This window comes from Poecilia reticulata, linkage group LG7 (assembly GCF_000633615.1).
Source record: "Poecilia reticulata strain Guanapo linkage group LG7, Guppy_female_1.0+MT, whole genome shotgun sequence".
NCBI classification, from domain to species: Eukaryota; Metazoa; Chordata; class Actinopteri; order Cyprinodontiformes; family Poeciliidae; genus Poecilia; species Poecilia reticulata.
In genome coordinates, this window is record NC_024337.1 from 25,771,186 (window position 1) to 25,784,326 (window position 13,141).

Consider the following 13,141-nt stretch of genomic DNA (forward strand, 5'->3'; position numbering starts at 1 on the left):
TTTTTATTTATTTTTTAAATTTCTCTCTTTCTCACTGTTTATTTCTGTTTTTATTTTAATTATGTAAAGCACTTTGAAATGCCTTGCTGCTGAAATGTGCTATACAAATAAAATTTGATTGATTGATTGATTGATTTAATACAAAACATTTATATTGCCAGTTACTGCTAAAATGTGCAAAGTATCTGATTTTAATTAAATCTTTTGATTTTCCAAAGTTTTGGCTTGCTGAGTAAAATTAATCTGTTTTCTAGTTTATGCAGCCTGTTGTTCATATCTTAGCCTAATTACGATTTCCTATCATTACCTGAACACCAGGCTGGGATCCACTTTGGATCTCAAACCACCAGGTGGGGTTTCTTGAAATGATTCCCACTCAAATTAAAACAAATTAAAAAATGGAGCCAATTGGACATGACATTAATGTCACGAGGCTTACAAACAGTTGTAGCAACTAATGAAAATGTACAACTGTGATTGCTTGTCAGTGTGCTCTTGTTTAATTGGTTTCCTCACAGTGTGCGTTTAAGTAGTGACCGTTTGGGAACACAAATCTCTACGTGTCATTTTTCTGGTTCAGTGGCTGAAAAGTTTGGGAACCAACGATCTAGAAATCCTCTCCTCTCACGCTCCAGGGATATATTTATCAAAGTTTTGAAGAGGATTTTTGACTTGCTGATGAAATGCAGATGGTGTCTCCATGGAGTGTCAGTCAGCTTTCAAGTGTGCACGCACGATCCCACATAAAAGGCCCCTGCTTGCTGTCTTTCGAGTCATTTGCAACCTCAATCTCAACAACAAGGAAGGATTATGCTGGACTTTTCTTGCTACTGAGTTCATTACGCTCGTGCATGAAATATCTTCAAGGATACTATTTGCTGTCAATTTGCAGTGATGGCTGATTGGGCTTGGGCAACTTACACAGTGCTGGAAGTGCTCATTGCTGTGGCATGTTGCCTTGGGAACGTGTTGGTGGTGTGTGCAGTGGCTGTCGGTATCCATGATTGCCTCCGGGAGCCGACTTTCTGCTTCTTGGTATCCTTGGCTGCTGCAGATTTTTTGGTGGGTGCAGCTGCCGTGCCTCTGGCTGTGCTGCTGGATGGCTGGGTGAATTTGACCTCTCACCAGTGCTTGTTCCTCAGCTGCGTCATACTCGTGCTGACAGAGGCCTCCGTCCTCTCGCTGCTCGCTATTGCCATTGACCGATACCTGCGGCTGCACATGCCTTTCAGGTAAAGGCGACCTCAGTCTCACAACTTTATAAGAATTGCCTGAATAATTTCCTCATTGTCTCCTTTTATTTTTTCTCTCTCTCTTTTTCAGATACAAAGCCATCGTCACTCAGAGGCGCACACTGTTGGCCATGTCCGTCTGTTAGATACTTTCTTTTCTGCTGGGATTCACCCCTCTGCTTGGATGGCACAACCTCTCTGCCGCTGGCACCAACACATCGTCTGCCTTGCCGAGCTCTTCCCAATGCACCTTCCTCTCAGTTATCACCCTGCCCTTTATGGTTTATTTCAACTTTCTCGGATGTATCATGGCCCCTCTGTTGGTCATGACATTTCTGTACGTCGTCATCTTCTGGAGCCTGCACAAACGTCTGAAGAACAGCTGCCCTCAAGCACAGGCCATGCTGCTCAGGGAGAAGAAGCTGGCCTGCTCGCTTGCTCTGGTTCTCACATTGTTTGCATTCTGCTGGATCCCTCTGCACCTCATGAACTGTCTTCTGCTCTTCCAGGGACCAGAAGCAGTGACCCGGGGAACACTTTATACAGGTAGGTCAGAGTTGTTCTCCTACTTTCTTGCCCAGCAGTTAAAATGTCTCCACATATACAACGAGGTGAGTGCTTACAGCTCCAGACATCAAGTGTCTTAGGGAAATGTACACACAATAATCTAATGTCACATTAATTTTGGCTTTCGTAATTTATTTTATTGGAGTTGTCAGTTATATCGCCAACGACTTTAATCGATTTTATAAGAACAATATCGTTTCCGCAAGTTAACGTTTAATGTGGCTGTTGTGTGATCCACAGAGGCTGCAAATTATTTCAGTAGGCTTAAATGTATTATCATTAATTCACATCATCATCATGTACAAAACATTTCAGCATCAACCCAAAGCGCTTTGCATAATAGAAACAAAACTCAATACATTGCAGTGGCAAAATAAAGAGAATTTACGATCCAGCCTAAAACTAATCAGGCTCCAGCTATTATTAATCAAAAGCAACTCTGAACAAATGGGGTTTCAGCCTTGCTTTAAAGGAACTCCCAGGATTTTTGCTGTTTTCTGGAAATTAGTTCCAGATTAGAGGAGCATAAATACTGAATCCTGCTTCTTTCTACATGTTTGGTTCTAGCTCTTTACATTTTGGTCTTTTATTATGTTCCACTGAATGTCTTTTATCTTTACAAGGACAAGTCTTAAGTTCCAGTTATTGACCAGGATTGACTGAAGGTTGTAAGTTTCCATTTGCCAGTATAAAAATGCAGTATTTGTTTAGCAATACTCAACATAGTTTTAAAAAATCGACAGGTAGAATCAACTCAGTAACAAGGAGATTAGTATTTATATTGGCAAAATCTCTTAGTGTCCATTGCTGAGTATAACTGTGTGAATATGATATTACAGTGTTTCACCGCTTAAATTTTTACACTCAGAAAAAGGGAGCCAAATACCGTCTGAAGGCAAAGATAGAGTTGCTTGACCACAGGGACATATGCTTGGAAAAGTCAAGCTGAGGTGATCAAACCTACGAATAATTATGTACAGTGTTGGTTGCATCATGTTGTGGGATTGTTTTGTTAATGCATCAAAGAGTGTGAAATAGTAATGAAAGAGGACTAACATTACCTGAAAAAGCAGCAAGAATGTTGAAACATGGGACACAAGTAGGCTTTGAACAGGACAATGAACCCCCAAAAATATGATAATTGGCTCTGGAATGGACACAGCAGGCTAAGATTAGGATTCAGAAAGCAGCTGCTCAACTCTATTTAAAGACTCCTGTGTATGTCTAAGTCCAGGTCCACAGTAAAAAAAAAATCAACTGTTTAAATGACTTACAATCCTGTTAAATATAGTATATTGGTCAAATATCCAGCCAGAAATATGTTGTGTGTTTGTTGCTGGCCACAAGAAGTATGCAGTCATATGAGGTTAAAACAAATGTGAAATTGTGGAAACATATTTGTGCCTGTACCTAAACCTTTGACCCTGTGAAGATTTGAGAAAATCCAAATCAATTTGATGCGCAAAGATTGCGCATCCAATCTTTGTTTTTAGAAATCCTTGAAGTCGTTTCCTCTATAATTCAGCAGTTCTGGAAGAATAACTATTAAATCATTTATATTTGTCATCAATAATATCAACTAAAATACTAAAAAAATAAATGTAGACCACCAACAAATCAGTTTATTTATGCGAATGACCCAGTTTATGGACCAAACTCACCAACTGCAGTTCCAAAATATTCTTCCAGTCGTATTTATTGCAGAAATGTACTGATTCAGTAACAAATCGATCATCCTGCAGGTATCCTCCTGTCTCACGCCAACTCAGCAGTCAACCCAGTGGTCTACGCTTGTCGCATCCCCAAGATCCAGAAGGCCTACGGTCAAATATGGAAGCATCTCGCATTGAAGCTCAATTGTTTTACCAGAAATGAGTCAATTCAGCAAGCCATTACAAGCGACTAGATTAAGAAATGTAAATGTGTGTTTGCAGAGCCAGAAAGAAAGGGGTTGTGTAAGACTTGTTTGTGGTATTTCATCAATCTTTCATTGTACAGCATTAATCATTTCTGCTATTATTACATTTAAACATATTGCATGAAGACTGTTTGCAAAGTTCCCCTTGATACGCAACTCTTGCTTTAATATTGGCTTTATGTTCGTGACAGCAATTTATTAAAGCTCCACTAGAGGGCACCATACATCAACATACTCAATGATTGTTCAGATAGATTCAGAGTTGCAGTGTGTGTGTGCGCGATGTGAGAGAGTAAAAATAACTAACTTCTTAGCTTCTGTGACTTCTGGACAACTGATTTGAAAAGACTAGTTTTATTGAGATGTACATATTTAAAGCATGTAACAACTTTTGTCCACAAAAAAGCTATAAAATACATATAAATCCTCCTGTAAGACATTTACCTATTCTTTATGTTGTCTGTATAAAAAAATAATAATAAAGCACTCCAGCAAAGAGATTGTGTTGAACTGTTCAGTGGACTCCTCAGGGAAGGCAATAGACTGTATAGTTATCACCTCAGCAGGGTGCAGTCCCACCTACCAAACTATACAACCTACTACCTCACCCTGACAGAACCCAAGTCAAACACACCGCACATAAACTGATTGAGGAAGTAATAAAAAATTACCCTTTCTCTATAGATATTAAATCAATTACTGCATGCATTTTGACAAGGAAACAGTATTGTCCATCTTTAGACGATAGTTGACGACTGGTTGGCTCAGCTGTCTCCTTGGGAAAGACAGTAGATTGTATAGTTATCTGAAAAAGAGGTTAAAGAACCCCACAACTATTCAATCTACTACCTCAGCCCCAAGGACACAATCTATGCTGCGTTCCACCAAAGATCCACAAATGTCACTTTCCTGCAAGAATATAGAGAAAACAAAAAGAGACACAGAATGTTAATTAAATATTTTTTTAAATTATACTGGATGATGTGACTTCAACAAATGTTCATCTGCAATGAAATGTTGACAGACAATTTCTTTGTGGAACAGAGTGAGACTAATGTCTTGGTGGTTCCTAAAAACAGTTTCTTAGAAAATCTCAGTTTCTGGGAGCTAATGACGCTTCATGGTTAAGTTTTCGACAGCGGCAAACTGAGAAAACAAAAATCACTACAAACCAAAGGCGGCCAAAGGAGCACAAGTTCTTACTGATCGGTGTAGCTTTTTTGTTGCTAAAGAGAAATATGTAACTTTGTTCCCACCGGAATAAATTACAGATAACTAATTTAATGGTAGACGGACATGCGAAAGTTACAGCTAGTGTGCAAAATCTTAGCAAACAACTCACAAGCTTCCTGAGACTCTGGCATGTGATCGAACGAGGAAACAAAAAGAGAGAGAGAGAGAAAGAGAGAGAGAGAGAGAGAGAGAGAGAGAGAGAGAGAGAGAGTAGTTCGATTCTCTGCCAGGAATCCTTCTCCGGTTTTGCCAAAAACTGAGCTCATTTCAGCAGGGCTATCCCTGCGTTGGAGTGGCTGCTGCTTCTCAGGCGGAGGTACGCACACACAGATGCCTGCAAACACGGCTTCCACCAGCTGTCTCTGATTGAATACAAAGCTGGGATTCTGCCCCCCAAAACACATCGAGGAAACACAAAATGGCGTCCTGCAAGGCTTCGGCCATTTTAGGTCTGCTTAAAAACGTTAGGAGGTCCAACTTGTGTGTCGTTTTTTTTGTTGTTGTTGTTTTTTTTCTTCTTCTCCCTTTTCAATTCCTGAGCCTGCAATCCTCACAATGAAGAGAGAACAGCTGTTCTATCGCAAGTTACAGAGGACGAATCTTGTGCCAAGCAGTGAGCCGAAGCCAACCGACCCAGACGACACGCTCAATCACGAACATTGAGGCAGAGGAAACTATTTCTTGTTAGACAGCTGGACAGTTCACAGAGAAGGGAGTGCTCACGTGGCTCGTTCGGCTTAGATCGGGGTAGAAGCATGCCAAAAGATTCAAACGGCAGCAACCGAAGAGTTAATAAGCACCAGACTAAATGCCAGGCCGGGGGCCTCAGAAGACGCAGAATGGGTTAGAAGGTGCACCGCTTGCATAAATTAGCATACAGTCGCAACCCCTGAGACTTGGTCCAGACTAGTTTGCAGTTAGTATGCTGTAAACCCCTCTAGCCTGATCACAGAAGACCAGACAGGGGAAAAAAATGGGGCAGGGTGGAGGGGGTGGTGGTGAGGGAACTGGCGTGATGCCCACCGCTGCCACAGAGCTAGAAGATCTATGAACTGCGTTTGCTTGCCAAGAACGATCCCCCTGACTAGACGGCTTGGAGAGGAACTCAAACAGATTATTTGGGGGAAAATTAGTCAAATAAATTGATTCTAAACATTAAATGCTTGTGGGTTAAACTGCCAATAATTGCTGTCCCATTCTAGGAAGGGAAAGGCTAGAAGGTAAGTAAAGGCCGAAGCCTGTCTGTCACGCGAGCTCTTCTGAGACCATAAACATTTTCTAAGCTACATAAGAAAAGGAGGGCATGCCTGGCTCAGCTGAGGCAAATCATTTTCTGTCAGCAGCTACAGAATAAATGCCCGACTGGGCAGCTGGGCAGGGTCTCAGACAAGAGAGAGGGACGAAATGTATAAATCTCATCTGTCCATCTGACTGTCTTTGCATCTGTTGCTGCAGAATAAAATCTACAAGTCTTCAAGCTTGCAATAGGAGTGAGCCAAGGACCATGAATCTTTGCCCCCTTGCCCTCTGATAACAGCACTCTGCTGTGACAGAATGAAATGTTTTTCTGCAGACAATTTCCTGTTCCAGCGCAATCATTTGTTTTTGGATGACAGAATGACAGATACAAGTTTTTTTTTTGTTTTTTTAAAGCTGCATGACTTACAACTCTTATTCGTTTCTCTTTGGATCTTCTCAGCAGATAGCTTTCCGTATCTTCAAAGTCAACAAGTTGCTTTTTGAGCAAAAAAGATTAAAGCTTTGCTTGTAAGTTATAACAATCTGATAGAACAGAAACAAAATCCTGGTAAAAGATTTCTGTTGCAAGTCATTTCCATCCCTTTCTTTACTTTTATTTCATAATTAGAAATGTTTGCTTTTACAACTGGCGCTTAATGAACTCGCTTCTGTTTATCTGCACATTATACAATCTCGAAGATTCAATTGGAATTATTCCTTATGTCCAAACACAGTAAAAAAAAAAAGTCTCTTCAATAGAAATACATGCAAAATTCAGTAAATATCATGGAAACAAAAGGCCTTAGCTTCCTCTCACCCCCTGGAGGCAGGATTTGTTAAGATTTACTACTCAACTAATATACAAATGAATTAGTAACCACCTCTCTCTCTCCAAAAAAAAAACAAAAAAAAAAAACGTGCTCGCAGAAGATTTAGCTGCCAAGAAAACTCCTCAAATTTGGAGCGGATTATTACAGGAAGCAGAGGCAAGGAAATACCTACTGACTTGCCTGGTCCCTTCGTCCACGACACGGGATGAATGCTTGGCACAGAGACGCCACTGAGGAGGAGGAGGAGGAAGAAGGGGGGGACCCGTCGATTGGTGCAGGTTCTTGTGTGTGTGTGTTTTTTCCTTCCCACTCTCTGCCTTTCTCCATCCCTCTCTCTCCATCCCTCTCTCTCTCTCTCTCTCTCTCTGAGCTTTGTGCCAAGAATGGGCAGCGTCTCTGTGCCAGGCAGAATTTCAATAAGGAGTAAGGAGGTGGTGGGCAAAAAAAAAAAAGAAAAAGAGGAGGAGGCTCAGTGGGGGAGCTGGTGTTGGCAGAGAAAACATGCCACACAATAGAAGGAAGGATGAAGAAATCTCTCTGTTATAGAAATGCATACAGATGTCTTGTTTCACACCAGCCAGGTTCTCTGATCTTCTATTTTTAAAAAAATGCTACAGAGAATTTGTCAAACCAGCATATTTCATCTTCCTACCCTTCCGAAGAAGGCCTCACTCCTACACTCAAAACGAAGGATGCGTGCTCTGAGCCTCCTCCATGCTACCTGGCATGGCGCCCGCTTTGATGTTCTTTATATCCTCATCAACCCGGCTAAGCACTCACACGACTCGGGCTCATATGTATGTGTATGTACATACATGGGTGTAAGGCCATATGCATTTGCTTACACAAAAACAAACAGGCTGGTTGTCTCATCTGCATGCATTTAAGGAGCTACTGCTTTACTAGCTAATTTTATTAGATTCTTCTGCATACGACTACATATAATTATACAGATGAAAAAGGTGGACGGAGACGTCAGCAAGAGATAAAAATATGACAGTGGGAAGCACATTAGGAATCCCATAAGGGAGGAAAATGTATGGACTTTCAAGGAAAATGTTATATATTTTTAAGTGCTTAGTTCTTCCCAAATACCACAAAAGAATCATGTGGGTTTTGTGGTGTGTTAATTCAAGCGACTAAAGAAAAAAAAAATTGGAATAACACATAAAGAAAAATTATTAAAAATATAAAATAGTCATGACAACAAAAATGTATTCACAACTCTGCTTTCAGTCCAACAATAGTGCCAGGCTTACTAAAACTATAGGCGATCTATTTAAATATCTTGAGCTTTTTGTACGACCGTAAATTATTATTATTTTAAAACGTTACAGCTCAAATGTCAGTCACACTTTGCGGCCTATTTAAAGTACTTGGAGTGATCAGAGTTTTTCCAGCTGTATGGAGTATGGAACAACAAACCACTGTCCCTGCCACGTGTTGCTCTGCACTGCTGGATAGCTGGCTGAAAGATGCCTAATGAACTTTTCACTCACTATGAACAAAAGGCTCATTTGAACCATCAATGGACAGTTAAAAGTAAAGTTGTGACACCCATCACTATGCTGGTTTACAGCTATGGTCGACAAGCTATGACAGCCATGAAGACAGCCTGAGGAATTATCCTGCTAGCATCCTAGTAGGGATTGCTGCAAAGTCAGAGACTTGTTGGTAAGACAAAAGGTCTTACCAACTGTCATAATAAATTGAACCTGCCTGCACTGTTTTATTACCGATCAATTTTAAATGTCTATAAGTGACTTTAAATGTGTATTAATGATAGAACTGACTATTTATTACCGTCTATAAAGCTGATTTTTTTTGTAAATTATCTTTAAATTACATTTGTTGTGAATGTTTCTATATAAATGAACTGAATGTAATTGCTGGAGTAATTACTCTGTAAAAAGCAGAATAGCAAAGTACAATGTCCTGCAAAAAAATTCAACAGGTATGTTTTCAAATTTTTGTTGAAGTCAAGATATCAAAATGCTGAACTCTAATAGGGTGTGTGAAACATCCAGCTGATGATGACAAGACTACGCAAAAATATTTGAATAACAAGAATAAAACAAGGAAGTATTGTAGTTTCTTATTTGGAAATTAAGAAAAAGGTTTTACTTCAAAACAGAATAAAGGTTTCTCAGATTAAAAATTGCGTTCTAAACAGTCTGTAATCAGTGTGAAATATTTCAGTCCACGTTTGAGATTGCGCTTAGTTTGTGTCTGTTTCAATCTAAGCTGTTTTTATACTAAAATGCTAGGAACACAATACTCCTGTTTTCTTTTTTTTATAGAATACGTATGGATCAAAGAGTAATGCAGTCTGTTGCCTGCCGATCGTCTGGTGGAATGAAGGCTAATCCACATTTTTATTGCTGCGAAAGTAGACAAATATGGCGGTTTGGAAATGTTTATGGATGCAAAAAACATGGACAGTGAGGCTTAAAGAGGTCCCACCCATAACTGAACAGATCAGAGTTCAATTTATAACTAAAATGTGTGAAGTGACATGTTTTAGCTTTAAAACATTGAGCTTATACCATGAAACTGTGGTATTTATCACAAGGCTATTCTACCATGAAAATCTCACATCAGCCAATGTCTGTTAATAACTTGTCTTAGTGACAGTTAATTCAAATATATAGTAAATATGCACTAAAATGTTTAAAGTAGGTTAAGGCACATGTCCCAAAATTTAATGAAGAATAAATGGCCATCTAATCATACCATAAATGCCAATTGACAACAGTTTGCTGATTCTTTAAAAGCTTATTTCTTCCTTTACACCTCAGAACTTTTAAAAACATGTAACACATGTTTCACCCAATTTAGATGTGGCGTTACCATGGTTTCAAATGTTTCTGATGCCTAACGGTGCTTATCTGACTTGTCATTACACGCCTACATGTTAAAGAATTTACAAATTCTATATACATGCATGCACATGCAGCCTCGATACTCACACACAGATATATACAAAGCACATATACACAGGTATTCCTTTTCAAAATGGGTGTGTGCATTTGCGTGCATGTTTCTGTTTTTTTTTTTTTTCAGAAGCGTGCAAAAGTGCAAAGTGGTGTATGTCAGGATGAAACAGCTGCAGTTTCCTGCATGAGAAGAGAAACTTCCTGTTGCCTCGCTGCAAACTGTGGCCGGTCAGCCAAGATATCAGCCAATCAACTGAGCTGAGGCTGAATGCAGGAAGTTAGCCTGACTGCCTCTAGGAGAAAAAAAGCTCAGAAACATTATGAGGCAACACGATAAGTTCATCTGAGGATAAGAGAGGGGCGGGGAAAGAGCTCTCCCACTCCTACCTCTCTCTTTCTGCCTCTCTACTGTAACTCTTGTTCTCTATTTTTCCTCAAACTACTTTTTGTAAATTATCCTCTTCTTTCAGTTGACCCAATGAAAGTGTTCCTTTTATTGATTAGCTAACATTTGCGAGCATTAGTTTGTGGCCTAAATTATTGCAAAGCAAAGTGAAATGGCAAAGCCTGATGAAAAACAAACTGGCAACAGTTTAACCACGAATTGTGAGGGGCATGTTGAAAGGGTCTGCTCGTGTTTACACGTGGCACGTAGGCGCCATTTTAACGCCAACCCCTATTTAGACCTAGATACAGTAAGGTAATAAGATATTCAAATACAGTCCAAACTTTGCATGCCAATACTTCATTATAGTTCTACCAGTAAGCATAGGAAAGCTGTTTGTTAATTCACTTCTTCTGTTCTCTCAAAGTCAAAAGTGTATTTGCATGTTTTTAACTTATTCTGGTGTCTGACATGTTTTGGTTTTCATAGCAGTTAAACATTAATCTTGTGGCTATTTTTAGGAAGTAGACAAACAAAGATGACTCTTCGTGTAGAAGGGATTTTTTTTTTCATTATGAGAGCAGATGATCTTTTGCTTTACTGTTAACAACTAAAAAGAAGAACTCGCAGTCTTTTTGACATACCGGCATCGACTGTTTGCTTGAACTCATTTTCGTTACTGCCAGTTTCCCCTCAACTGTAACCGTGTCATAGATATTTATATGCTATCGACTGCGAGTTAATGTTTCAGGACAAACACCCGACCTTTAGCGAATTGCCACACCCCTGCATTTCAGAGAGATAAAACTAAACTCATGTTTGCACAAATGCACGTGTCGTTGAGTCCAGTGCCACTTCTCGGTAGTACCATTGAGACAGTGCACACGAGTTTGCAGTGGAATAATTTGCAGGGTCATTATTTTCATGCTAGCCATCAAAATGGCGCAGAGGAATGAGATTTTCCACTGGTTGATCAGCGGTTAACTTTATTGACCGGGGCTGTCTAGCTGAGTCGACCCTCTTGGGTCAGACCTGCCATTCCTAACCCCAATCTCCAAACAGACACCTGTTCAGATACAGACAACCACAAAGAGACTGTGTATCGTCCTGTCAGAGCCTGCTGGAGCAATGGGGAGGGAGGAGGAAGAGGAGACAAAGTAAGGAGTGGTAAAAGGATGGTCAGCAGGGAGTTGAACTCTGAGCTCAAGGAAAAGTTTCTCTCGCTATGTCCATTTAGCCAAAATGGTGGCGAGCACGGTGCGGCATGGCAACCAGCAACGGCAAACACGTTTTACGGGAGGAAGACCATGATGGAGAACAGAGAAGAAGGTGAGAGATAACTGCAGGAGATACGTTGCAAGACAGTAAGCAAGACAAGAAGAGGTTATCGCAGGGATCGAGGCAAAAAAAAATAAAAAATACCTGAGGCCTGTATGTGGTGAGGCGGGCGGGCGGACGGGTTGGCTGGGCCGGACGACTGGCTGAAAAGAGGGCCGTGATGGCGGGAAGAAGGGAAGCGAGAGGAGTAGAGCGCACCCTCTGAGAGCTACACCCCCTTTCCCACAATCCCCTCCTACTGGCGTGAGTACGTCCGTCCGCACAGAGAGTAACAGAGGGACGTCTGCTCTCACACAGCCCTGTAACCAAAAAAATAATAATAAAAAATTTTAAATGCACCAATCAGAATATCAAACACTGTGTACACAGCAAGGAGGAGAAGAGCTTAGAAATCAGAGACCCACCTTACTTGCAGCAGCGTGTCACCAAAGCAGAGTCTAACTTGGGAACAGACACATACAGAAAGAGAGCGAGGGCACACCAAAACACAAACACGCACATGATCAATTCGCCAGCTTTTGGTTCGCCCTCTGCTCTGCCCTGTGATGCGTTTGCCTCGGCCTGCCTGCCCACTTTGGCACCTCTGCCAAGAGGGAAGTGGAGAAAAGGGAGGGCGGAATCGGGCAGCGGGGGGTTGCGTTGTGGGGAGGACATTGAAGAAGGAAGGGAGGGGACATGCTGTAGTGAGAGGAGGAAGAGAGAGAAGGAGGAGTTAAGAAAGACAGTGTTCCACGAGAAAAAAAAAAAAGAAGAAAAAGAGAGGGAGAGGAAGCATGAACTGTCATGAGCAGACACAGTGACACAAAGCAGCGAGCCAGCAGCGAGGAGAACTTGCGCACATTTGCATGCTAATCATCCGACATCAGGAAGCACGTGGGGAGCGCGACACCAGCGCGTCCAGACATTTCTGCCGTCTCGCTGCATCTCGACAGATTTTCGCAGTCAGGAAATTCAAAATAAGTAGAAAAAAAAATTAAAAATACTCTGATCAGTCTCTGTCCAGAACCTCAGTTCTGCCCTCTTCTTTCAGTCTCTCTCCTCCATCTGAGCCCAGAAGAGAGGGGGAGGAATTTCGAGGTGTTCGAGAAATTGGTGGGCAAGCAGGAGGGATATTCCGAAGAATTTCACTTTTTTTCCCCCTTCTTCTTTTGGTCCTTGGCAAATTCCTACATCTCTGTTTCCCTTCTTGCATCAATATGAGCAGAACAGCAATCAGCACTTTGAAGATACTGTATTATGTTAATCATTAAAAGAGGAAATCAGTTTACTCATACATGGCCAACCTTATCTATTGCAGCCAATCACTGGCGTTTGAGCTGCTGTCCCGAGACAAGCCAACCAATCAGAGCTCATCTCTGAGCTTGTATCATTTTGAAGATGCCGGAGTCGATTCTAAAGTAAAAATCAAAATTTTAATTTTTTTTTTAATTTTAATTGCAAAAACAATTATTTTTGTCTAACTT

The 13,141-nt window shown here is 40.9% G+C and overlaps 1 protein-coding gene across 1 annotated transcript; it reads left to right on the forward strand.

Annotated features, from left to right (window-relative positions):
• The first annotated feature begins 147 nt into the window (after positions 1-147).
• Positions 148-7,471, forward strand: LOC103467420 (adenosine receptor A1). The gene is given in 3 exon segments (XM_074186860.1): positions 148-1,232; positions 1,324-1,778; positions 3,542-7,471. Coding segments are annotated over 3 exon segments (957 nt in total). The 5' UTR covers positions 148-894; the 3' UTR covers positions 3,706-7,471.
• The last annotated feature ends 5,670 nt before the right edge of the window (positions 7,472-13,141 follow it).